Genomic DNA, 26658 nt, shown 5'->3' on the forward strand with positions numbered 1-26658 from the left:
GACACCATATAGTAAAACCCTATTATTAGATTTTTTGGATAAATTATGCTAATTTACAAGGTTCAACGGGTCTACTATCATTAAATTAGGGTTAAACATTTTTGGTCTAGTGCTCAATTTTTTTAATTTGATCATCTATTTCGATCTAATTTTGATAATATAATGTATACATGGTGAATTGGATTGCAAACTCATTGCGGATATCAACTCAAAGACAAATATGTTAAGATTAATTCAAATGGCTAGGATTAGATAAAATAAAAGATAAAAATTTAGATGTAAATGAATAGATTAGGATGAAAAGATTTTTTGGGATATGATAGATTTTTTTATTATTTTAAAAAATTTGTACTCTATCTTTTAGTCAACATAAATAGGTATTCTTAGATTAATCCAAAGCACTATAGATTAAAAGTATTCCTAGTTTACTCTACTATTCTCTTGGATCAATCTCGGGAGTTCATCGATTAAAAAAGAATGGAAAGCTAGAAAAACTAGAAAAAAAATAAGAAGATGGTAAGCATTGGAGTAGGTATTTATAATCAATTTCTTCCTATCTTCAAGGGTGAAAATTATCAATTTTAGATTGTTAAGATGAAAACTCTGTTTATTTCACAAGGATTACAAAATTTGATAGAGAATAATTTTTTAGAGTATGACCTATAGGATCCTAATATTACTAAAAATCAAAAAACTCATATGAATAAGAATATACAGAAAGATACAAAAGCCCTCTACGTGCTACAACAAGCAATAGATGAGCATCTATTTTCCCAAGTCATGATGGCATCAATATCAACAAAAGCAAAAGCATGTTTGGAGGCACAAGGTAAATTTTTAAAACTTCAAATTTTTTGACATAAATTCAAAACCTTATGATGAAAGATTCTGAATCTATCACTTATTTCTTATCAAAAATATCTTCTATTATGAACCAAATAAGATCTTATGGTGAAAATTTAAAAGATCAAACTGTAGTAGAAAAAGTTTTATGGAGTTTATCTCTAAATTTTAATATTATTTCAACAGCTATAAAAGAAGCGAAAGATATAAGTACATTATTTATTGATGAATTAATGTGCTCATGATAGAACCCCAGAGGAATTCTATGTAAATTGATCTTTGAGGGAGATCACTCCTTGGAACGCTATAGGAGTTTCACCCTCCTAGAATTTAGTCAAATGGCTGCAATTGTAGATAGATCTTATTCCCAAAGAGATGGAAGCTACATGCTTATATAGGGCTCCAAACCCTAGCCCTAGGAGCTACTTCCTAAGTGAGTTACCCCTTTTGCCCTTAACCTTAACCAACCAACCCAGTAAAAGGGGGTGGCAGCTAGGAAGCCCAAATGCCCAAATATAAACCCTAGCCACTCTTCTTTATAGGATAGAGGTGGCTAGGTGGGGTTTATTACAATCTCATAGGGTTATATTAGTTGCTTTTTGGTTGAGTAGGACCTAACCCTATTAGGGTCCTATCAGCTCCCTTTTAGTTAACAAACAAAAAGTAAATAGATATTCATATGAAACTTCAGAACATGCTCGAAAATATATCAGAATAAGAACCAAAAGAAATATTTAGAGACCAAATCTGAAGGGAGAGATCAAAATAACAATGGTTATGATTAATCAAATGAGGGTTAGAGAAACTCAAATGAAGGTAACAAATAAACTCATCGAAGTTTTATTTGTAAAAAAATTAGACATATTGAAAAGAATTATTGGTACAAAAATAACAATTCAAATGTTCCTTTCTGCTCTTATTGAAAAAAATTTAGTCATCTTGAAAAAGACTATTGGAATAAAAATCAAATAAATTATCGTGAGAAAAATAATGATGGAAAAAGGGATGAAGAAAATATTTTTTTTATAACATCTGATAAAGAATATTCTAGATCTATTTGGTTTTGGACAATAGATGTAGTAATCATATGACAATAGACAAAGGTTTATTCCAAAGGCTTGATGATTCAGTCAGATCTATCGTGCATATGGGAAATAGCAATAAGGTTCAAGTGAAAAGAAAATGAGCAATTGCTATGAACACCATATCTTGTAAAAAATTTATCGATGATGTGTTATTTATTCCTAGTTTAAAATAAAATATTATTAGTCTAGGATAATTGATGAGAAAAAATATTATGCTATCTTTTATGATAAAAAATACTTAATTTATTATAAGAAAATTAGAAAATTAATAGCACCTGTGAGGATGACAAAAAAACAAAGTGTTTCCCTTATTATTTTTAGATTTCTCCTTACATGCTACTGATGAATCGTCATTATGACATAAAAGCTACGATCATTATGACATTATTAATGAATGAATGGGCTCCCTTTTAGTTAACGAACAAAAAGTAAATAGATATTCATATGAAACTTCAGAACATGCTCAAAATAGATTAGAATAAGGACCAAAAGAAATATTTAAAAACCAAATCTCAAGGAGATATCAAAATAACAATGGTTATGATTAATCAAATAAGGGTCAGAGAAACTCGAACGAAGGTAACAAAGAAACTCATCAATGTTTTATTTGTAAAAAAATTGGATATATTGAAAAGAATTATTGGTACAAAAATAACAATCCAAATGTTCCTCTTTGCTTTTATTGAAAAAAATATGGTCATCTTGAAAAAGACTATTGCAATAAAAATCAAATAAATTATCATGAGAAAAATAATGATGGAAAAATGAATGAAATAAATATTTTCTTTATAACATCTGATAAAGAATATTCTAAATCTGTTTGATTTTTGAACAATCGATGCAGCAATCATATGATAATAGACAGGTTTATTCCAAAGGCTTGATGATTAAGTTAGATCTATAGTATATATAGGAAATAGCAATAAGGTTCAAGTGAAATGAAAATGAACAATTGGTATGAACACCAAGTCAAGTAAAAAATTTATTGATGATGTATTGTTTATTCCTAGTTTAAAATAAAATATCATTAGTATAGTATAATTGATGAGAAAAAGATATTATGTTATTTTTTATGTAAAAAATGCTTGATTTATGATAAGAAAATTAGAAAATTGATAGCAACTGTGAGGATGACAAAAAACAAAGTGCTTCCCTTATTATTTTTAGATTTCTCCTTACATGCTACTGATGAATCAATATTATGATATAAAAGCTACGATCATTATGACATTATTGATGAATGAATGGGCTCCCTTTTAGTTAACGAACAAAAAGTAAATAGATATTCATATGAAACTTCAGAACATGCTCAAAATAGATTAGAATAAGGACCAAAAGAAATATTTAAAAACCAAATCTCAAGGGAGCGATCAAAATAACAATGGTTATGATTAATCAAATGAGGGTCAGAGAAACTCGAATGAAGGTAACAAAGAAACTCATCGATGTTTTATTTGTAAAAAAATTGGACATATTGAAAAGAATTATTGGTACAAAAATAACAATCCAAATGTTCCTTTCTGCTCTTATTGAAAAAAAAATATGGTCATCTTGAAAAAGACTATTGGAATAAAAATTAAATAAATTATCATGAAAAAATATAGATGGAAAAAGGGATGAAGAAAATATTTTCTTTATAACATCTAAAAACGAATATTCTAAATCTATTTGATTTTTGAACAATCGATATAGTAATCACATAACAATAGACAAAGGTTTATTCCAAAAGCTTGATGATTAAATCAGACCTATAGTATATATGGGAAATAGTAATAAGGTTCAAGTGAAACGAAAATGAACAATTGCTATGAACACCAAATCTAGTAAAAAATTTATTGATGATGTATTGTTTATTCCTAGTTTAAAATAAAATATCATTAGTATAGGATAATTGATGAGAAAAAGATATTATGCTATTTTTCATGTAAAAAATGCTTGATTTATGATAAGAAAATTAGAAAATTGATAGCAACTGTGAGGATGACAAAAAAACAAAGTGCTTCCCTTATTATTTTTAGATTTCTCCTTACATGCTACTGATGAATCAATATTATGATATAAAAGCTACGATCATTATGACATTATTGATGAATGAATGGGCTCCCTTTTAGTTAACGAACAAAAAGTAAATAGATATTCATATGAAACTTGAACATGCTCAAAATAGATTAGAATAAGGACCAAAAGAAATATTTAAAAACCAAATCTCAAGGGAGCGATCAAAATAACAATGGTTATGATTAATCAAATGAGGGTCAGAAAAACTCGAATGAAGGTAACAAAGAAACTCATCGATGTTTTATTTGTAAAAAAATTGGACATATTGAAAAGAATTATTGGTACAAAAATAACAATCCAAATGTTCCTTTCTGCTCTTATTGAAAAAAAATATGATCATCTTGAAAAAGACTATTGGAATAAAAATTAAATAAATTATCATGAAAAAATATAGATGGAAAAAGGGATGAAGAAAATATTTTCTTTATAACATCTGAAAAAGAATATTCTAAATCTATTTGATTTTTGAATAATCGATGCAGTAATCACATAACAATAGACAAAGGTTTATTCCAAAGGCTTGATGATTAAATCAGACCTATAGTATATATGGGAAATAGTAATAAGGTTCAAGTGAAACGAAAATGAATAATTGCTATGAACACCAAATCTAGTAAAAAATTTATTGATGATGTATTGTTTATTCCTAGTTTAAAATAAAATATCATTAGTATAGGATAATTGATGAGAAAAAGATATTATGCTATTTTTTATGTAAAAAATGCTTGATTTATGATAAGAAAATTAGAAAATTGATAGCAACTGTGAGGATGACAAAAAACAAAGTGCTTCCCTTATTATTTTTAGATTTCTCCTTACATGCTATTGATGAATCGATATTATGACATAAAAGCTACGATCATTTGAATTTTTATTGATACATACAAACTATCTCATATGTCGAATCGTATAAAATTTAAATTGATAAGAAGATGTCTTAGAATAAGACTAAAGTTGAAGAAAATTCTAATGAGAGTGATGAAGAGCTATAATTCAAGAAGCAAAAAGTTTCGGATTATGTTCCATCTATTGTTAATAAACCTGTTAAAAAACTATTAAAAAGGAGAGCACTAGCAATGATGAAGATGAGGTATGACAACTCTGAAGAAAGTTCTGATGATGAACATTCAAAGGACAACAAGCTAAGAAGTCTTAAGTATCTAAAGCTAACAATGGTTCTGATGAGTCTTTCGAGAAAAGTGAAAATGAGTAATTACTGAATATTTTAAAAAAGATTAAAGATGCAAAAATGATAGATGCAGCATCCAAGATCAGTTTGCCAATACCTTTACAAAAGCTTTGGTGAAAGAAAAATTTTATTCGGAAGACAACTTCAAGTTACAACTATTTGAATTTAGGAGGTGTGTTAAGATTAATTCAAATAGCTAGGATTAGATAAAATAAAAAATAAAAATTTAGATTTAAATGAATAGATAGAATGAAAAGATTTATTAAGATATGATAAATTTTGTTTATTATTTTAAGAAACTTATACTCTTATCTTTTATTATACTCCGAGTTTTTTCATTGTATGTCTTTTCTTTTCTAGATTACTCTGCTTGCCCAGTATTTAGTTGGTTGGCTATATGTCAAAATATATTTTCATCTGTTATGGCGATTTGTTGATTAGATGGGAAGCCAACGTGCTAAAAGGAACTTTGGAAGCGAGTTAGTGATTTTTCATTTTTATTACTTAAATAATTATTGAGAAAAATAAACTGAGGCAACTAGTCCAGTTTATTTATCACATTATTTTTAATATATATTGAACAACTTGATTGCATTAACCAGTGTTTAAGATGCATGGTGTCAATGTTTCGTGAACATCACGATTATGACCATTATTTACTGTTGACGGAGAAAATGTGTTGAAACAGCACCAGCTTGACCATTCTAGAAGCTGTTAATATATGTATTTCATGTTTGCATTCAGTAGTGTGTTTTAGCTTATTTTTTACCTCTTTTTTTCTGTATTCATCAAACCTGATCATTTGTTCGGAGTTCTGTAGTATGTTGCTTGGCTTTTGTTCTTTTCGAACGGCTAAAACTGGACAACTTGGGCTTGCTAAGACGTTTGTGTTGTTCTGATTTATGCCTATGATGCTAAATGGCTGGAGACTGCCAGGTTTTGAAGATAATAACTGATGTCATTATTGGGCTAGGTCATGAGATCTAGGATGTTGATAATAATTAATGTCATTATTAGCCTGATGACACTTTGAGGTTTTATCTTATAATTAATTCAAATATAAAAAAAGGATGAGGTTTGGGCGGTTCATTGTGGTGTTACTCCAACAAGCAAATAAGTTGTTTTGGTGACTTGAACCCTAGCCACGTAGCTTGCCAAAGAGCAACCGTACACCATGATTTCCTCGCCCCTGAATTCAAGTTTTTGCAGGGTTTAGGCCAGAGCAGATGATAGCTTGTGGAACCCTGTGTCCGAGTGGACGAGGATGATATGCTTCGTCAGTGGTGGCCTATGCAATAGTTTGGGAGAGACCTATGGACCTCCAACTGGGATTCATGATGATGCTATATTAGTCTTAGATTGGCTAGGACTTGGAGAGCCATGGTCTTTAAGTCTCGTACTGAGCTCCTCTCCTTGAGGCACCTTTTCAGGGTTCACCCTAGGCCTAAAACTGTGCTGGCCTTAGCTCAGAGTGAACAATACTTTGCTGGCATCTAGGCTTGGATTAATGATGAAAATTTGCATCATTAGCGAGAAACATTGATGTTGCTAGGTGAGTTACTGTCGTATCAGTTCGGCGCCGACTAGATTATCAGAGTGGATGTTAAATTGTTTTTTTTTTCCTAGAATGTGTGATTTTGTTATTTTTGTGTGTCTTATGTGACTTTTCTACATGTAAGATTTGAAACATCGTATTGTACTAATATTTCGATATTTGTCGATATGATATAATATATTGAATTATATATCGTTTGATATATATATAATTTTTTATATATAAAATATTTTTATAAAAGATGATTCGTGTATCGATCAGTTGACGGACTGATACGTACCGTCCGATACGAATGGTATTATTTGAAACTGATTACCTTACCGTTAATATTTATGGATTTTATCCTAGATCTATATGAATGTCTTGTTGCCTGCTTGATGTTGATGTACTTTGGATCTTTAATTTTTGGTTTTCTTTTGTTTTTCTAAGCATGGCTAATATATCTAGCAGGTTGGAGATAAGTAGCATTGGACGACTTAAAGTAACCCATTATGCATGAAAGTCAACTTGATTGAACTCATTGGTGGGGTTCGTCATTTGAGGATTGTTTGATATCTCAAAGTAGTCAAAATGGTGAAGTTCACGGCAGAAGAGCTCCGTGGTAATCATGGACATGAGACATGTCTTTCATTGCACAAGTGGATCATGGTAAGAAATTTTGAATCGTTTGCATAGTTTAAATTGTTATGATAAATTTGGAAACCTATAACCATCTGCATGGTTTTTGTGCCCAAAAAAAGTTGCAGACTGCATTTGCCAGCATCTTTGCCGCTGGGTTGGCAGATGAATATGTAATGAAGATTTGTTGAGATTGATCTTTTAATTGATTTTTTTGCCATCTTATTTGTTATTGTTTATGGTTCACCTTTGTGCCTCCTAGTGTTGGTATTTTACATTTATTGAAGTATTTTAACATCTTAACTGTTTGAGTTGTTATATTTTAGCATAAACTTGTATCGATTTTGAATAACCATATAAGCTATAGAATGATGTGATTTTGGGATTCCATATATGAAGTAGCTTAATACAAATTTATGTTGTCTCTGAACATCGACGTATGTTCATGGTATTTGCAGGTAAGTAGTCTACTCTCACTGATTGTCTGGTTGCTGCTGCTGGAATCATTGCACAAGAAATTGCTGGGGGTGTCAGGATGACTGATTACCCGCCAGGATGAGGCTGAACGTGGTATGACAATCAAATCTACTGGGATCTCTCTTTTCTATGAGATGACTGAGGAGTCCCCGAAAAATTACAAGGGTGAGAGAAGTGGAAATGAATATCTCATTAACCTCGTTGATTCGCCCTGGGCATGTTTGACTTCTCTTCTCCGAATTACTGATGGTGCGTTAGTCGTCGTAGACTGTGTCGAGGGCGTTTGTGTCCAGACCGAAACTGTTGTTAGACAAGCTCTGGGAGAAAGAATTAGACCTGTATTGACTAGATGGATAGGTGCTTTTTGGAGCTTCAGGTTGAAGGGGAGGAAGCCTATCAGACCTTCCAACGTGTTATTGAGAAGGCTAATGTTATTATGGCTACCTACGAAGATACTCTTCTTGGTGATGTACAAGTATATATCCAGAGAACCCTGTATGAGGGTCCTCTTGATATTATATATGCCAATGCTATCGGAAATTGTGATCCGGAGGGCCCTCTTATGCTACAAGTGTCTAAGATGATTCCTGCTTCGGATAAGGAGGGCAGGTTCTTTGCATTTGGCAGAGTGTTCTCTGGCAAGGTCGCCCCACTGGCATGAAGGTTCGTATCATGGGGCCATAGTACTTACTATGTATGTACCAGGTCGGAAGGAAGACTTGGTATGTGAAGAGTGTCCGAAGAACTGTCATCTGGATGGGTAAAAAACAGGAGTCTGTGGAGGATGTGCCATGTGGAAATACAGTGGCGATGGTTGGCTTAGATCAATTTATTACCAAGAAGAATGCCACCCTGACAAATGAGAAGGAAGTTGATGCGCATCCCATTAGGGCCATGAAATTCTGTGTCTCCCCTGTTGTACGTGTTGCTGTTCGATGCAAAGTTGCATCGGACCTTCCCAAACTTGTGGAAGGGTTAAAACGCCTTGCCAAATCTGATCCCATGGTGGTGTGTACGATAGAGGAGTCCGGTGAGCAAGCACATCGTTGCTGGAGCTGGGGAGCTTCACCTTGAGATATGCTTGAAAGATTTGCAAGAGGATTTTATGGGAGGGGCAGAAATTGTGGTGTCTGACCCAGTTGTTGTGTCCTTCCGAGAAACTGTGCTTGAGAAATCATGTCGGACGGTGATGAGCAGCAAAGTCACCGAACAAGCACAACCGTCTTTACATGGAGGCACGGCCCATGGAGGAGGGACTCGCTGAGGCAATTGATGAAGGGCGTATCGGTCCAAGAGATGATCCAAAAGCACGTTCTAAGATCCTGTCAGAGGAGTTTGGTTGGGATAAGGATCTCGCGAAGAAGATTTGGTGCTTTGGTCCTGAGACCACAGGTCCTAACATGGTTGTTGTCGATATGTGTAAGGGAGTTCAGTACCTTAATGAAATCAAGGACTCTGTTGTTGCTGGTTTCCAGTGGGCATCGAAGGAAGGAGCAGTGGCGGAGGAAAACATGCGTGGGATGTGTTTCGAGGTATGTGATGTTGTTCTGCACGCTGATGCTATCCATAGAGGTGGTGGTGGGCAGGTCATCTTCCAGACTGCGAGAAGTGTCATCTATGCGGCCCAGTTGACAGCCAAACCAAGGCTTTTGGAGCCGGTGTACCTGGTGGAAATCCAGGCTCCCGAGCAAGCCCTTGGAGGTATTTACGGTGTTCTTAACCAGAAGCGAGGTCACGTCTTTGAAGAGCTTTCACAGGCCAGGCACTCCACTCTGCAACATCAAGGCTTACCTACCGGTCATCGAGTCTTTTGGATTCTCGACTACTTTGCGAGCAGCCACATCGGGCCAGGCATTCCCCCGTTGTGTGTTTGACCACTGGGACATGATGTCTTCCGACCCACTGGAGCCCGGCTCACAGGCGGGGCAGCTGGTGAGCGACATCCGCAAGATTGTATTATCTAAATTGTGTTTTAGGTTGATGCTTTAGGCATGTTATTAGATTTTCTTTGAACTGGTTGGTAGATACATCAATTGAAACTAGTCCAACTGAGATGCTGAGCGAATGCTTTTAGATGGAAATCTTGATGAATGAACAAATGATGGAGAAATGGTAATAGCCTGCCTGCTTGTAGATGGGCTGCAACATCGTAGATTTCCTTTGTTGCACTGGTCTTTTTGAGTCAGGCTGATGTAAAAACCTTCTTTTTGTTCTTCACACTCCAATCCTTGTGTTAGCCTAAGATTATGGATGCAATGTGCTACATAGGCAATCTTACATTCAGGGAACATAGAATATAACATGTCCGTCATCACTACCTGGCGACAAGTCCTGGGTGGGCCGCCATTTTGGTGAGTTATTCATCGCCTTGGAATAGACCCTTCCCATACTCTTGATCGACGTTTTTGTAAAGCGCTTCTTTGAGTCTTTATATAGGTCGAATCTTTTCTTGAAACCCTTTCGACTTGGCTATCTACAACTTCACTAAACAATCCATCTTTCCAACTTATTGAGTAATTTGTCTCGTAACAGAGGCATGGGTCAACTCATACATCAAATTTTTTATCCATGTTGAGTTAATCAAGCCCTCTTTTTTTCTCTTTTTTTTTTGAATTGAGGTTGCTAACCTAGCTTGGCTTGTTTAAACTTTTGACTTGAAACTTTCTAAGTGAGGAGGAGACCAAAGTTAGGTGCATCAAACAGTGTTTTCTGGGCTCCTTGACTTGAAAACCTAACTCATGACTAAAAGTCGATGTTTCCTTCAAACCATGTGTCGGGAGCATGTACCGAACCAGATCCATTCGATACTCAATCAATTTTCTTATATAAATATAAAGTATATAATCGAGTGATTAGAATCTACATCATACCTACAAATGTCTCTCTTTATACTGTTAGTCTTATTTATATATGGTTTTTTAAAAAATAAAAAAACTCTAACTTTTGGTTTTTCTTGCATAGCATCGAAAAAGCATCTTTTTTTCAAAAATAATTATTTTGCCCCTTTCGGTCATCATCCTTCGTCGCGCTTCCACCCTGTACTTAGTAATCCCACTCGTTAGGCCTCGTTCTCCCATCCACTAGTCTCCTACCCATCCATGTCTTGACTAGTAGGTAACATTGATTGCCCCCCTCCCCTCCCTTGGTTATCTATGCCTCCGCGCACATGTTGGCAAGTAATATCCCCACGCCCCGCCCCCCCTTCTCACTTAACAATGTCACTCGCCTCCTCTCTTGCCCGCATCACCGATGTTTTAAAATGTAAAATATCCCTACCGACTACCCCCTCTCCTCTTTTAGTCATATACACTTTCACATATAGGCTGGAAACCCCGACCACCCCCTCTCCTCCCCTAGGACCCTATATTTCAATACAAGTATTGTGATCAACCACGATGAGGGCCAATAGGAGGGCAAGGACCGACGAGCTAAACATGGGTGGAGGCACGACTAAGGCTACGGTTGTAATAGAAAATTTTCAAAGTTATAGAGGCAAACATGATCTTTTAATGTAGCTCTAAGTGATATAAATTCACCATAAGAAATATATTCTAACTTGATTCCGAAAATCACTCCATTATGATATAATGATTCAAACAATTGATGCATTAGGATATAATGATTCAAATGATCGATCTATTAGGATATAATGCTGACGTGATAGGTATCATTGGCTTACTTTATTTGGGGCTTGAGACATTCAGAATATGATTCACAAGTTAGGCTTTGATTAATAAATAATGTAATGTTTCTCATTTTATGTATACATGTATAAGTCCATTAGTAATTTTATCTTACATATAATATTTAAATTTTAAAACTTATACTTATCATTTATTACTTCTATATATATATATATATATATATATATATATATATATATATATATATATAGTCTCTCTCCCTTGATTTCTTCCCTCTCAGCAGTACAAATATGCACTTGTCCTGTCTACAAATGCTATAAGCCTTTTGACATTACCGGGAGGAGTTGGAACTGGAATCCAAGACCATGAGAGTCCGCTTCAACCTCATGAAACGGGAATGAATACCTGAAGCCGTGTCTACAGATGCTCTCGGGTATGATGATGTTCTCGAGATATGTTCATCTTATAATAGCCTCTTTCATTTATATTGTGTGCATAATTTGTGGTTTTTGAGCATGACTTGTGTGCCTTTAAAGTGTAGAAAATAACATGCATTTGCTGTTTCAGCATCAAAATTAACATGCCTTTTGGCAACCAACAACATCAGAAATGCTGCTGCTTACATCATCTTCTGAAATATGTTCACAATTAATCTCATCTTAACATTTCTCTGCAGGATGGGTGTCATCCTTGCTGGGGGGATACGACATGGTGCAACCACGTCTCACTCTCCGCGTAATCTTGTGCGAGGAGGGGACAGGAAAGGCTAGCTCAAGAGGAGACGACGGGGTAGGCAAACCGGGCACCACGAGTCTCTGCCGGACCGCATCACACTGCAGCTATAACGAGGCAAAGACCGCAACTGCAATGCCCACAGAGTTACCGAACAACACCCACTACTTGCTCTTTTCACAGGTGACAGCGACCATGCAGACTCATGAAGCAGGAAGAAGACGATGATGGAGCCCAGAGAGAGAGAGAGAGAGAGAGAGAGAGAGAGAGAGAGAGAGAGACCATGCAGACTCATGAACCAGGCTATAATTCACTGCCCATCTGCACTCACCTGGTGCAGCCAAAACTCATTTGCGATCTTCAAGTTGGACCAGCAGATCAGTGCAGGGAAGCTGCAGTCGGTAGCGGACACATTCTCTGTATCTTTCTTTATATACATGTACCGTTTTGTGAGAAAAGCAGAAACCCATATACCTCTGAGCTTTCACCTTCCTGTGGGAAATCGCACAGTGTCTTCTTCCCAGCCTACCCGACCTTGAAACTGAGCTTTGATGAGTTCTGGGACATTGCAAACAACATATAGCACGAGTCTAATCGCTGCTGTGGCTTACACACTAGTATGGGCTGAAAGGAACTTTACAGTTCAATCATGATGCAAAAACAATAGATAGAGCCTTACTTTGGTTGCTAGGCTTTACTCAACAAATCACAAGCAGCAAGCAATAAATAGTAATTGCATCAGGGCACTACCACTCCGATGTTGCAATACCAAGTTCATCATCAACAGGCATAGTCTCACATAACAATACTTTCCAAACCATGTGTGTGTAATCAAGGAAATGGATTATTGATAAGATATAAGAAACCAAGAAGAGCATACATTCAATAATTCAAGTCATCGACTGGCATTTGATCAAGAAAAGGAAGGGGGATCAAAAATCAACAACTTCAGATGGACTCGATATTCCTGCTCCTTCACCAGATTATTACCCTATGGTCATTTTCCAAAACCGTTTAGTAGAGAAGTTTTACGTTTCCATTTGTAGGGGGGGAAATGAGCTGCATGTGGTAATCGATGAACTACAGGCCCTGATCAATGAGGTAATCACCCAACCTCTCCACGACCATGTTGCACTGTCCTGGAGTCATTGGCTCGTCGTAGATGCCAAAAATCAATGCTTGGTTTGTCTTCTTCACAGTGATGCCTCCAGATCCCTGCCGCCGGAAAAGAAAATTAATTGCTTTACAAGTTAATACCTCAATGTAACTCTGATCTGAAGGCTTCTTAAGATAACAAGTGTTGTAGCACAGGGAAAACTATCGGGCAGGCCTATGTTTGTGCTATGATATATAAGTATGACAATGGAAATTCCACCATAGCAAGCTTTGCACTCTTTTCAGTTTACCAAAGTAAAGCAGTCCAAGGAAATAGAAGATGAATTCTATTAAACGTAGTCATGAAAATTTTCTCACCTCACAGAAACTACATTTTGATAATAATCATTCGACGAGGCACTTCCACACCTCCAAAAGTTATGTCATGGAAGAACTAGCTACCATGGATATATACATACGACAAACTTTTTAACCGTAAGATTCAGAGTACAGGATTTATAAGAAATGAAACAAATTCTCCATCCCTAAACTGTGAACTCCTGAAGTATCATCAGTAACAGTGAACATTGATGGAAGTGGCAGCCGCAGGATATATGGCTAGTGGAAAGCAGTAGCATAAGGGTAAAGACAAGAAAGTAAAAGGACCAAAATGTCAAGCCAATGATTTCAGCTCAACTCAATATATAGTGCTGAGATCAAGAGTAGACATCAAAGTAAATTTTCTAGATATTACAAGTTTATGCCGTTGGAACAAACTCAAGATGTGACAAAAACCGAATTCTCAACACTAAACAACATGGAATTGATCCGTCAAAGAAGGCATCTCATGAAAAAAAGTGCAAATAAAACATAAACTCGGTCATCATAGGATGCTATTACCACCAATTATCATAATAAAGAAAATTCATCTCTTGTCATATGTCTCACATTAACCAAATTCTAATAGCCTCCTCATGCACAAACGATAATGCAGATGAATTTAATTAATTCAAGCCTGTCAACATGAAGAAAAATTGCAATACTTCGTATTTAAATATCTTATGTGCAACTACGAGGCCACCGAGAATATTCGAATCCACTACAAGCAAACAATCCAACACATATGATAAATTTGTAGAGATTATCATCATCCTAAATCCTAAAGGAAGCTAGGAAAGTTTGCAGCATGAGCTACAAGATATCAAAAATATTCAGAAATAGCATGATCACCTTCTTTCCACGGATGACAGCTCCAGGCTCTCCTTGAATGACCATGTACTTTGTCGATCCAAGAAATAAGCCAATGGGGGCAAGTGTTCCAGGTTCATTGAAATCATTTATGATATTGGTGATCTCCTCAGGCTTAAACTGACCGACGGCAGTAAATAGAAGCATCACTTTATAGAATGGAAGAATAACAACGTGCAAAGGAGAGCAATTCAAGCATTCATATGGCATTATGTTAGCAGACAAATCTTGTCCGTGGACTTATTAGTCGCCTGCTTTGGTTGGATCACCAGATGAAATCAATCAGGAATCATGGATAAAATATTAGAAATATTTTACCACATGTTAATAAGCATGGATCTGATGAACTTCCATAATTCTACGAATAAGCAACAAATATTTTACAAAATCGGTAACCATTGGATTCTAATGCTGGCATACTGATAATAGAAGATCCAATAACTGGGGTTGTGAGCATAAACATGAATCTAGATTCTAACTCTGGCATGGTGGGCAGAACTGATTGAAAGAAGAAGACCAAATGCACAAAATCAGATTTTCAAAATTATGAAAGAAATTCCTGGAAAAGAAAAATTGTCATTCAAGATCGTACCAATTACTACTATCCTCCTTAATTTCAACATTTAGAATTAACAAATGTGACCAAACATCGATCTTTCAGCATTGCCAACATAGATAATATTGTATATTAACAAGATTTACTCTTTCCAACAAGTCGGCATGCTGCGCTATTTCATGCAAGTAAATTTCTTGGAGATTCATAGTATCACATCTGATTAGATCAAGTCATAAAACCATACTTATCCACATCCCATCTTCAGAACTTGAATCACTCGTCAACAACATAGCAAGCCGAGACATCATATTATAGCAGATGACTCAAACACCCAACAAGATCAGATCAATGCTTCATGAAATGGCTTGATCGGGATCGAGATAAACCTGGGGAAAGGACGCGCTCTGCGCCCAGACGCTGCCGTCCTGGCCGACGATCGCCGAGGCGGTGAGGTGGCGGCCCTCGATCTCGCACATCAGGTGGTCATCGACGTATGTTTGCCACGACATCGCGTCTCTCGCTCTCGTTCTCTCTCTCTCTCTCTCTTTCTTTTTCTCCTTCGTCTTATTCTTTGGCTTGCGCTCATTCGTGGGCTCGCCCGCGCTTTAAATTTAGTGCGGGGTGGGAGGGCGAGGGAAGAACGGATCTCAAGTGCTCGCTCCACCGCCCATTCAACCCGATTGAAGACGTGCCCTTCCTTCATGTTCGGCTTTCGCGATTGCCGCGATCTCTTCCTCCTCGGGGCGTAATTTTTCGCCCCCAAGATTTATGTTTAATTACCGAACAGGACCCGACGAACGTCGAAAGGGCGAGTCTGACGGTCGTGATCGGATGTCCGACGCTTGGGACCCACGAGATAGACGGTGGAGAAGGGAGGGATGCCTTGGGTCAATTTCTTCCTCCACAGGCGCACTTTTTTTGCCCACGGATTTAGCCCGAATTACCTAATTGAATACGCGTGTCCTTTAACGGTCCTGATCGGGTATCGAGCGTTCAGGGCCCACAAGATCGACGGCGGAGAACGCACGTCTAGTGACGCGATAAACTCTTTCGGCTTCGAATTGCAAGCAACCGTCGCACCTCGTGTGGGTGCCGACCTCTCGTTCTTGGTTGAAATTTAAGATCGCAAATGGTGACGTAATTTCTATGATCTTCTAATTCTATCTTTCTTTACCGAGTTATAATTACATTTTTTTTTTAGTTTAGCTAAAAAAAGGGACAGATGTAAAATTAAAAAGAAAATATTATCTAACAATTTTTTTAAAAAAAAATTAAGATTTTTTTTTTAATTTCATATATTTTAATTTGATAAAATTATATATATATATATATATATATATATATATATATATAATTAATCTTCACTTGTGTGTGTTTGATATATTTGTCTTGAGTTTTTTTTATATATAAAGGTAAGTGATGAAGTTGAGATTTAAATTCATAAATTTATAATAAAGAAATATTAAAATTTTTATTAACTAAACTAATTGATACCTCTCATTTATCATTTATCTCGAATTACTTTGTTATGGATGGAGAAGGGTTGACCCGCCAGCAGGCCATCTCGGGGTGTCTGATCAATTAGGTTGGGTCGGAACGAGATCATCCAAACTGGTCAAGTCTTGCAGTTGTGACCTGGTAAGGTCAAATCATGCTTACGACAAGATTAGGCTCAGTCAGAGGCACCAGTAGATGAGCCATTTTTCCTGCCTTGCCTTCGTCAGATGAAGCACAAAGTTTGCAAGACTTCACGTCTTTGACTTCTATATAATAATAATAAGTCATGCATTATGGAGAGTAAACATTGATGCAATTTTTCTTTTTTTTTCTACAAACTATAAAATTAAGATTTTTTTTAAAAATTAAATAAATAATGAAGATGAAAATTCGAATGTTTTATCAAAACCACAATATATATATATATATATATATATATATATATATATATATATATATATATATTCTATCATTAATAAAAAATTTATTAGATGAAATTCAAACCTTGGATTTTAAATAAATATAATATGTTACACTCAATAGAAAAAAATAAATTATTATTATTATTATTATTAAGTGATAGAAGATAAAATTCGAACTCAGGACTTAAGTAAGTCTAACACCTTGAAATTGTATGTTTTCTGCATCCAATTGTGACTGCTTGTACTAGATTTAATCAAATATTATTTTCTTCCTCTAAGGAGAAAGAAAGAGATACAAAAAAAAAAAGGATTGAACATGAGGTAATAGAGACATCATTAATGTGGGAATTCATGTGAATAAATGCACTAAAAGGTGGCCGCTCAAGGATAAATCATATAAAACATTTAACTAGTTTAGGTACAACAGGACCAGCTATTGCTATCGTTACTAGTTAATGCCCAATGCCGACCAAACATGGTTCAACATCAGATTGTATTGACTGCTATTATAGTATTGGAGTCTGATCACAAATTAGAGACAAGAGGGACATGGATCGGGGCGGCCCAATCCTTGGCATCCATCATCTATGCCTTCATCCTTGTAGGCTAAGGATGGAATCCACATATATAATATATTATATGTACACAGCATTTAGCCATTTATTCCGCACCAAAGGGATCAACTCCCACGACCCATGCCTTGTGCCATGGTTTTCAACTAGGAGATCCCGCTGGGGCTCCCCCTCGCCTGCTTGGGACCTCCTCCATGCAATCCTGAGCATCCATCCACAGTGGATACCAAGTTATGATTGGGTGGGTAACCCTGACAGATGCTTGAGACCTGGATAGATGGCGGTGAGAAGTAAGAATTGATGAATTTGAAAGAAATGTGACATGTGTAAAGCATATATTGGTCCTTTCCTAATAGTTTAGTTTTTAAGACAAATATTTAAGACAAATATTTAAGACAACATTAAAACAGATCATGAATTTCGACACTTGTGTTTAGTTCATGTTAATCATATTAGATGTTATTAGAGAGAGGTTAAAAGTAAGTTTGACATTAGTACATACTTTTTCTTTTTATCGGATTTATAAAATTAAAAATAGTTCATGTAATAAACAAGAATCAGGGAAGGAAAAACATTTTTTAGGCTTAATTCCACAGTTTGATAAATCTTGTTGATAGCCAGACTAAACCTAGCCGGGAGGAAGAAAAGAAAAAGGTTGAGGCTGCCCTGCCCTACTTTTGGTGACTAGAAAGCTCAAGGAGACAAGGGAATTTGTCTTCCACAGCTTACACTGCTATCTTTGTGGGACAAAAGTAATCTCCCAGCTGACCCACCCTAATCCCACCAGTCTAAGAACAGAAGATGTCAGCAGAATAAAAGCCATTTTAGACAGATGGCTCATACCCATTACAAGGAGACATGCCCACTAAACTTGTCTGTCCCTACACAGTGTGAAGTGGTGGTCAAAGGCAGAATGAGACCGAAAAGAGAAAAGAGATAGGCATGAAAGGATATGGATGAATCCTACTCATAGGAACTTATCCATTGCCACCCAAGTATTAATAAGATAACGTGGAATGCTCGAGACAAGGAGAGACCATGTCAAAAGGAGCACCACCACCACATGAGGTCCGGAAGTCACATGATAGGTCTGGCTTTCCTAGGTATGGAAATTGATAACGCTGATGAGCCATTGATTTAAATTCCATCCACATATTTTATACTAATAAGCTACAGTGGTCACCATTAAAATAACCACAAGCACATAGAAATGTTCCCTGGTGGGATCAGATCTATGAGCTATATATCGTGGCATACCATCTCTAAGGGGTTAAAAGAGATCAGGTAGAAAGAAAGCATCCACTGCATCACCTCCCTCAAACCATCTCTAACGTTTCCCTCTGCAAGAGTGGACATGGTTGAAGGTCTCAAGCAAAGGTGTCATGGAGTTTACTTACGTCGTGACGAAGACGACGAAGAGCTATTCGATTCTGACCCCTTCTCCAGCAACTCCGATGATGAAGATGAAACGCCTTCAACTCCAGATCCTTCGTCGCTGTCACCCCACCTGAATTCTGATAGACCTCTGTATGAGTTGCCTTCACTAATGGAGCAGCTACCTATCAAGTGAGTCTGTTAATGATCTGAAAAGATGTATGAATTCTTAATGGAAGTAGGAAATAGATACATTAGACTAACTTGCAATTGGATTTGGGTGATGTAGGAGAGGGCTGTCCAAGTACTACCAAGGCAAGTCACAATCATATACATCGCTCTCTGTGGTTAGCAGCATTGAAGATCTGCCCAAGAAAGAGACTGCTTACAGAAGGAAGATGAAGGCATGCAGGAGCTATGCTGGCGGAATGGATGCAAGCCATAAGTCAGCTCATTCTCCTGGGCATTGCAGCAAAACCATATCGAAGAAGGTTGTTCCCAGGGTTACTTCTTGTGCTTCTTTGATGTCCAAAAGCAGCAGCAGTAGCCTTCTTTGTAGCAGCAAACCACCTCGCATTCCTGTACATAAAAATCCATGTCCACATTAAAATCCTTCAGATTAGAGCAATTTTTGTGTTTTGTTTTCCGTGTCTCTTGTGGTTATCAGGGTTACGTCTTGTACTTTGATGACAAAAAAACAGCAGTAGTCGCCTTTTTTTTTTTTTGGAGCAAACCACCTCTAATTCCTGTGCGTAAAAATTCATGTCCTCATAAAATCCCTTGCCATGTAATGTTTCAGTTCAGAGCAATTTTGTGTTATGTTTTCCATGTCTCGTGGTTATCAGGGTTGCTTGTTGTGGTTCTTTGATATATGTCCAAAAGCAGCAGCAGTAGCCTTCTCTGTGGCAGTAAACCAACTCTAATTCCTGTTTATAAAAATCCGTGTCCTCATTGAAATCCCTTCACATGTAATGTTTCAGAAAAGAGCAACTTTTGTGTCGTGTTTTCCATGTCCCTTGTGGTTCTTGATATCAGAAAGATGCAGGGCAGGAGTATTTGAGGTAAAATTCTGTTTTGATAATTAGAATTTATGGTCTGGAGAAAGTTAATCTCACCTCTGTTTTTGGAGAAGCATGTTGCTTCTCCAAAAAATACCACTTTGGATTCACATGCTTATGTAAAGAGCTAATGTTCAAATTGAAGGCCCCTTTCAGGCTCATCATTGAACTTTCAGCAACCAACACGACCATCATGAAAGGAAAATTGACTTGTTCATGATGGGACTTCATGCATTTAGCCCAGATGTTAACCTAATTGTGCACTGCATTTTACACAAGTAAACCATTCCAAATAAATAATTAATTTGCCTCAACTCAGTTCCATTCCCACCAATCAATTGCTTCCCATTTTGGATGCTGAGAATATGAACTTCTAAATATGGCAAGAGTTAGAATATAGAATTCTACCATAATACCATGTTCTAATAAAAAAATTGTTTGATGCTATAAAGGTTTTAAATATCGGTTTTGTTGAATCTTGGATTTTGATGATGAAATCAATTAGTAAATTATTTGATTTAATCCATGTGTTGAGATAAGTATGCAGGATCAACTACGATAGCAGTAAGGTATAAAGCAGATGATGGGCCGGAGTCGACGACTCGAACGATATACCGGGAGCTCGCCGAGAGTTCATCAGGAGATCACCGGAAGCATGCCAAAAGCTCGTCGGGAGATCGCCAGAAGCACGCCGGAAGACTAACCGAGAGTTGGTCGAGAGTTCGCCGGAAGATCACCGAATGAAGAATCAACGTACCGGACCATGCTTGCCTTAATCGTAGTTAGAACGATAATTAGAGTTGATTTGGGAGGTAATCCCATCAACTCTGTTAAGGGCCAACTGGGCTCGAGTTGGGCTGGTTTAGGCCGGAGTCAAGGCCCAACCAAGATGCTGAATTCTTGGTCGGTGATGGCACCACCTGGAAAGCAGCACCCCAGGTGGTCTAGGTGGTGGTACCGCTAGAGCTCGGTCTCCGAGCTCTGTCAGGCGGTGGTGCCGCCCAGACTGAGCGATAGTACCGCCCAGTGTCAGGTGTCAGGCGTTGGTACCGCCCAATAATGACGGTGGTACCGTCAGGACCCCGAAAATCCGGGATTAGACACTTTTTGGCTCCATTTTTGAAGCCATTGGGGCCTATAAAAATCCCACCATTTTCTTCATAAAAGGTCACAAAAGCATTGAGATAATCATGAGTTGTTGGGGTGTAAAAGTGTTGTAAACAAGTGCTAGAGTTCTCCTCCTCCCTTTCTAAGTTTTGAGATCATTCAAGAGAGGTGTGAGACTTGTAAGGGTTCTCTCCTAAACCTGTGAAAAGGAGAAAGCGCAGTAAGAGATGGTTGGTCTTCGCCTATTGAAGGAATGCCTTTAGTGGACGCTGGTGACCTCGACGGAGGAGGAATCCGAAAGTGGATGTATGTCACAAAGACCGAACCACTATAAATTCTGGTTTGCTTTTCAATTTGTGCAAGTTTCATTACTGCAAGCTACATTACCTTCTTACTGCCTTCTCTACACTCACATACGCTTTCAAGTTAAACTCCTTACGAAACGATTTTCGTCGAAATCGATTCTAATCGAAACGTAGACTTTTGAAATCGTGAAAGTTTTCCGCCCGCAGATTTCTTGCAGAAGCAAACCCGAACCAAATCGAGCTGATTCGAACATCATCGACATATCTCACATCATATTCGAAAAATAACAAAGCTTAGGCCATAGAGCTTCTTACTCGATGCTTCAACCACAAGAAGGCGTATTTAAGCTAGCATTTGTAGTTGGTTTTTTTTATCAGATAATGTCTGACCAATGTTGGCAATTGTCAATGAATTGCACATGAATGCTTGATGAGAAGACTAGTTCAGATTCTAGGATTCTATCCTCAGCACAAGAAGAGTAGTCATCTAGGTTGTTCAGCTGATGTTTGTGGAATTCTGTGAAAGTTCCGTACTTATTGGTTCAGTCTGAGAAGTGAAGGCCCCAAAGGTGAAGTCCTCATTGAGGTTTTTGGAGCTTGTGTTTGTAGAATTCTCTGAAGCGTATGTGACTTCTGCTTCAGCATGAGAAGCAAAGGTGCCAAAGACTTAACTTTGGATGGTAAGCCTGTGTTTGGTACCAAGAGAAGGTCTATAATTGAAGAAGATGAAGCAGGAAAAGCAGGTTGACAGGCAAAAATATCAATCTTTTCCTGCATTACCAATGCGAGATGTTGAAAAGAATACCAATAATGCTTGCCGACTAAAACCACATTCATTTGCTCTTAGCACTTTCTGTAAATTCAATTCAGGGTATGATGCTGGTGAAGAAAATAACAATATTTTATAATTGAATAATAACATTTTAACAGAAAAAAGAAAACCTCAACCTGACCGTGAGGATCTGATGTTGGTCACCCACTAAGCTTTCTCCATATGAATCCCGTTGGTTGGTGTTTCCATTAACAGAACCTGTAAAATCAAGTAGGTGGATGGATCATCATAAAAACTTCATAGACACTTGAATAAGATTTCTAATGGGTATAAGATAATTTAATTCTGTTTAGCGGATCCAGTAAAATCAAGTGGGTGAATCATTATAAAAAGTTCATAGACAATCAAATATTAGCATCAGAAGGAAAAGAAAGAACTTCTGCGCGAAGACAATCAAAACTTTTGTAGATAAAAAAGAACGAAGTCTAGGGTTTCACAGTTACAGAGCAAAGAGAATCGTTCATCGTTCTTACCGTCGTAGGAGCGAGTAAGAGGAACGAGATGAAGGGCGATTGCAGGAGCCAAATCAAAACCTGGCAGTAGACGGTGGCATATAGAAGCGAGAGAGAGAGAGAGAGAGAGAGAGAGAGGGGATGAGTCGTTGCGGAAGACGGTGCCGCTTTGTTTAAGTGATGTCTTCCTCATCAAAGATCAGACGGTTATCGATCACGGAGCGGGTCTCTTTGTTTTGATGTCGGAGGGTTGATTCACCCAGGAAACTTCCGCGGTGATGCGTCGTCTCATGGACCCAAAGGAGACCCAATACCTATACTCATCAGCTCGGAGAGGTGTCGCCGACCCTGAAATAGCTTTTCTCAGGGGTCGGATCATGCCAATCGGATCGGAAACACGGAGTTGGATTCGGATCCCTGTGTGAGCTCTGTCTATGTCGGATTCGAACTAGTCGTGGGCATGGAAACCCGATAAGCTTTGGTGGGCTTTCGTTCGTTTTGGGGTCCCATTTCATTGCCACCCGCATGCCAAATTCTAATGATTATTTGATAAAGAAAAATATTCTGTTTTAGTAAGTAAAGCCTAATTTAAATTGTTTCAGCTTTTTTTTCTCATTAGCAGAAAACAAAAAACTTGATGTTTGCCACATCTTTTGCTTATGTATTATTTATTTGGTTAATCAATCATTTTTAAGTACGAAAAATATGTTTGCTAAAAAAAATAAGAAAATATTTTCTCATAAAACTAGTTTCTAGTTTCTAAATTACTCAATTCAAATGGGTTCAAACCGAACCGTTAAAGATCTAATTGAATTGAATTGATTTATGATTTAGTTTGATTAAGATAAGATAGGTCTAAATCAAAATCAATTTGGCCATATCTTACTAAATGGATTCAAAATCAATTAATTTAATTTAATTAATTAGTCTATAATTTTAAATAATTTAAAAATAAATCAATTTGATTCGATTGAGTTGAATCAGAATCATAGTTAATTTGATAGACATAACGAGATTTGTGAAATTGAGACCATATTATTTATGAAATTATAATATTAAAATTATTTCTAGGTCTAAATTGATTATCAATTTAAATCATGAGGTTTTTTATTATCTTTGGATTGGTTTGATTGATCGATTTGAATCGACAAAGGACATAGACTAATATTTTTTAAATTAAAATCAATTCAATTGAATCCAAACTAACTAATTAAACCATCAAAGAATACTTTCAATCAAAATTATTTATATTTTTTAAAAAATTAAATTATTAATGAATCAATTCAAATTGAATGGATTGTGGACAGCGCATCAACCATGTATTAAAAGTTTAGCTTCCTAGTGTAATTTCAGCGAAGAATTTTTTACTTGTATATGCTAGTGATAGGTGTCATGCAAGCCAATCACGTGAGTGATGACACGTATGACATGATACGTTTTTTTTTTTTTTTTTTTTTGATATTTTTATCACTTTATATTATTTGTTGCATATATGCATATATATTGTGATGTCCGTGGATTTATGCAATGGGAATCGAATCGTGATGCAATCATGATAATGAGACTGATTCGTCTTTAAACATAGACCCTAAATAATCTCGGTCATAGGTTACTTAAAAGAGACATTGAAATAACCGGATAGACTGGTGTGCTGTATACCCGTTCATATGATAGAGGCAACTAGTCTTATAGCTGCTCATGTGGGGATACTAAAGATACAGTGCAGGTGCTTATTGAAAAATGAGTTCAATTATTGATCCGCTCACGGAATCATACATGGTTGATGATGCATTATTATCAGACAGTGATTTCGTAGTCCTAGTAGTATATCTTGTCCTTAGACTTGAGGCACCAAAGATGTCCTATATGAGTACATTACTTTTTGATACTGAACTTACAGGTTTAGAAGTTTCAAATCTAGTATAACTGGTTATTATGAGTGGTAGCCAGCCTTACGAGAGCTATTGAGTGTCAATGGATAATCATCTATTCTTGGTATCATGAGAGAAATATCTCGTGTATTCTTGCTCAAACAAATCCTTGGCCAAGGTCGGATTAAGAGAGAAAGAGTTATCCAAGAGAATCTGATTAGAGCGAGACTCGAGGAGAAACTGTATGGGCCTAACAGCACCATGTCCGCTATATGGTCTCTGGGATATTAGATGGATGAGGGACTATAGGTATACAGTAACTGATAATAGATATGTCCAAAGGATTAGATTCCCTTGTATCGTTTGGGGACTACGGCGTAGTGGCCTAGTACGTCCGCAGTCGATGAGTCGAGTGAATTATTATGGAGATAATAATTCACTAAGTTAGAAGGAGTTCTAACAGGTATGACTCACGACCAGCTCGATATTGGGCCTAGAGGGTCAAACACATACGGTAGGTGTTGCGACGAGTAGAGATTCGGATATGAAATTTCATATTCGTTGGAGCCCTTATCTTATTGGATATCCAATAAGTCCCTCAATTATTGGATCTCATAGTTGAGATCCAATAAGAGCTAATAAGATATTATTAGGTAGAGAGCCACTAATCTAAGAGGTTTGGGTAATTGGATGAAGATCCAATACCTAATAGGGCATGATCAATTAGGGTTAACCGTGTGCCTCTATAAATAGGAGGGAACTAAAGGCCTATAGGCTGGGGCTTCTCAGTTGCTACCTCCTATTCTCCTCTTCCCTTCTCCTCCTCACATAGTTGTTAGGAACGAGTCGGTACTAAAAGAGGAGGGGTGAATTAGTGCAGCGGATAAAATTACTGGTTTGAAAATCTTCATTTCGATTAAACCCGATTCCGACAAAAAATCATTTTGTAGAAATATTAACTTAAAGCGTAAAAGCAATAAGAAGATAAAGTAATTTGCGGTAAATGTAAATTGCTTAAAACGAAATGCAAACTAGTTCATGGTGGTTCGATCGTCGTGACCTACATCTACTCCATTGATTCCTCTTTCATCGAGACCATCGGCATCTATTAATGATCTTCCTTCAATGGGTGAAGATCAACTACCCTTATAACTCAATTCTCCTTTTGACAGGTTCAGGAGAGAACCTTTACAACCCCCACAACCTCCTATCTTAAACTTCTCTAACACTTAGAGTTTGAGAGGAGTTCACACAAGATTACAACAGCGTTTTTTTTCTTTTTCACTCTCAATTCTTGTGTAAGTTAACCAAGGATGAGAGGGGTATTTATAAGCCCAAGTGGATTCAAACTTGAAGCCTAAAAAGATCTCATCTTGGGTTTCCCGGGTCCTACCGGTACTATTGCTTATGCTGGGCGGTACCACCGCCTGTACTGGGCAATACCATCACTTGCAGCACCGACACTAGGTGGTACCACCGCCCAGTCTAACGGTACCCCCATTGGACAATTTTGGAGACTGAGTCTAGGCGGTACCACTGCCTAACATAGTCTCGGAGATCGACCACAATGATTCCACCTGTTGGGTCACTGTTTGGGCCTTCCACTTAGCCCAACACAACTCAAATTTAGGCCCAATTGGCCCCTAATTGAGTTGGTCCAATTTCAACCCAATTAAATGCTAACTACGAATTTTAAGGCATACACTAAGCTAAATAAGTCCGGTAAGTCTAGGTTTCTTCCGGCGATCTTCCGGCGAACTTCCGACGATCTCTCGACAATGTTCCAGTGGACTCCCGGCAAGCTCCTAGACTTTACGATGATCTTCTTGGTGAGTTCCGACGAGCTTCTTTGGCAAGCTCTTGGACTTCTCGGTCAATTTCGACAAAACTTCCAACGAATGTCCGGACTATCAACGAACTCTCGGACTCCCAACGAAATCTCATTCTTGACTTCGGGACTTCATTTTGCTTTATGCCTTAATCACTATCGTAGTTAATCCTGCACACTTAAAGCCTACTTTAATCTAGATAATTATTATAAAGCAAATCAAATATTGTCGCGCATATC

General features: G+C 37.1%; 2 protein-coding genes, 1 long non-coding RNA gene and 2 pseudogenes across 3 annotated transcripts; 3 read left to right on the forward strand and 2 right to left on the reverse strand.

Moving 5' to 3' along the window:
- The first annotated feature begins 7793 nt into the window (after positions 1-7793).
- On the forward strand, positions 7794-8486 carry LOC135677494 (elongation factor 2-like; annotated as a pseudogene).
- Positions 8355-9873, forward strand: LOC135677771 (elongation factor 2-like; annotated as a pseudogene).
- Positions 9874-13023: 3150 nt separating this feature from the next.
- On the reverse strand, positions 13024-15676 carry LOC135584987 (profilin-1-like). Its single transcript, XM_065190160.1, has 3 exons — positions 15487-15676; positions 14527-14664; positions 13024-13416 (listed from the first exon to the last, which is right to left on the reverse strand). Exons 1-3 carry the CDS (start codon positions 15607-15609, stop codon positions 13282-13284), a joined length of 396 nt encoding a protein of 131 aa, XP_065046232.1. The 5' UTR covers positions 15610-15676; the 3' UTR covers positions 13024-13281.
- Positions 15677-17393: 1717 nt separating this feature from the next.
- LOC103988802 (uncharacterized) lies at positions 17394-22888 on the reverse strand. The gene is made up of 5 exons (XR_671980.3): positions 22741-22888; positions 22384-22465; positions 19230-19544; positions 18989-19150; positions 17394-17860 (listed from the first exon to the last, which is right to left on the reverse strand). It is a non-coding gene; the product is annotated as an uncharacterized LOC103988802 (long non-coding RNA).
- On the forward strand, positions 18865-19922 carry LOC103988801 (protein OXIDATIVE STRESS 3-like). Its single transcript, XM_009407438.3, has 2 exons — positions 18865-19157; positions 19255-19922. Exons 1-2 carry the CDS (start codon positions 18946-18948, stop codon positions 19571-19573), a joined length of 531 nt encoding a protein of 176 aa, XP_009405713.2. The 5' UTR covers positions 18865-18945; the 3' UTR covers positions 19574-19922.
- Positions 22889-26658: the final 3770 nt, after the last annotated feature.

The sequence above is a fragment of the Musa acuminata genome, chromosome BXJ1-6 (genome assembly GCF_036884655.1).
Source record: "Musa acuminata AAA Group cultivar baxijiao chromosome BXJ1-6, Cavendish_Baxijiao_AAA, whole genome shotgun sequence".
NCBI classification, from domain to species: domain Eukaryota; kingdom Viridiplantae; phylum Streptophyta; class Magnoliopsida; order Zingiberales; family Musaceae; genus Musa; species Musa acuminata.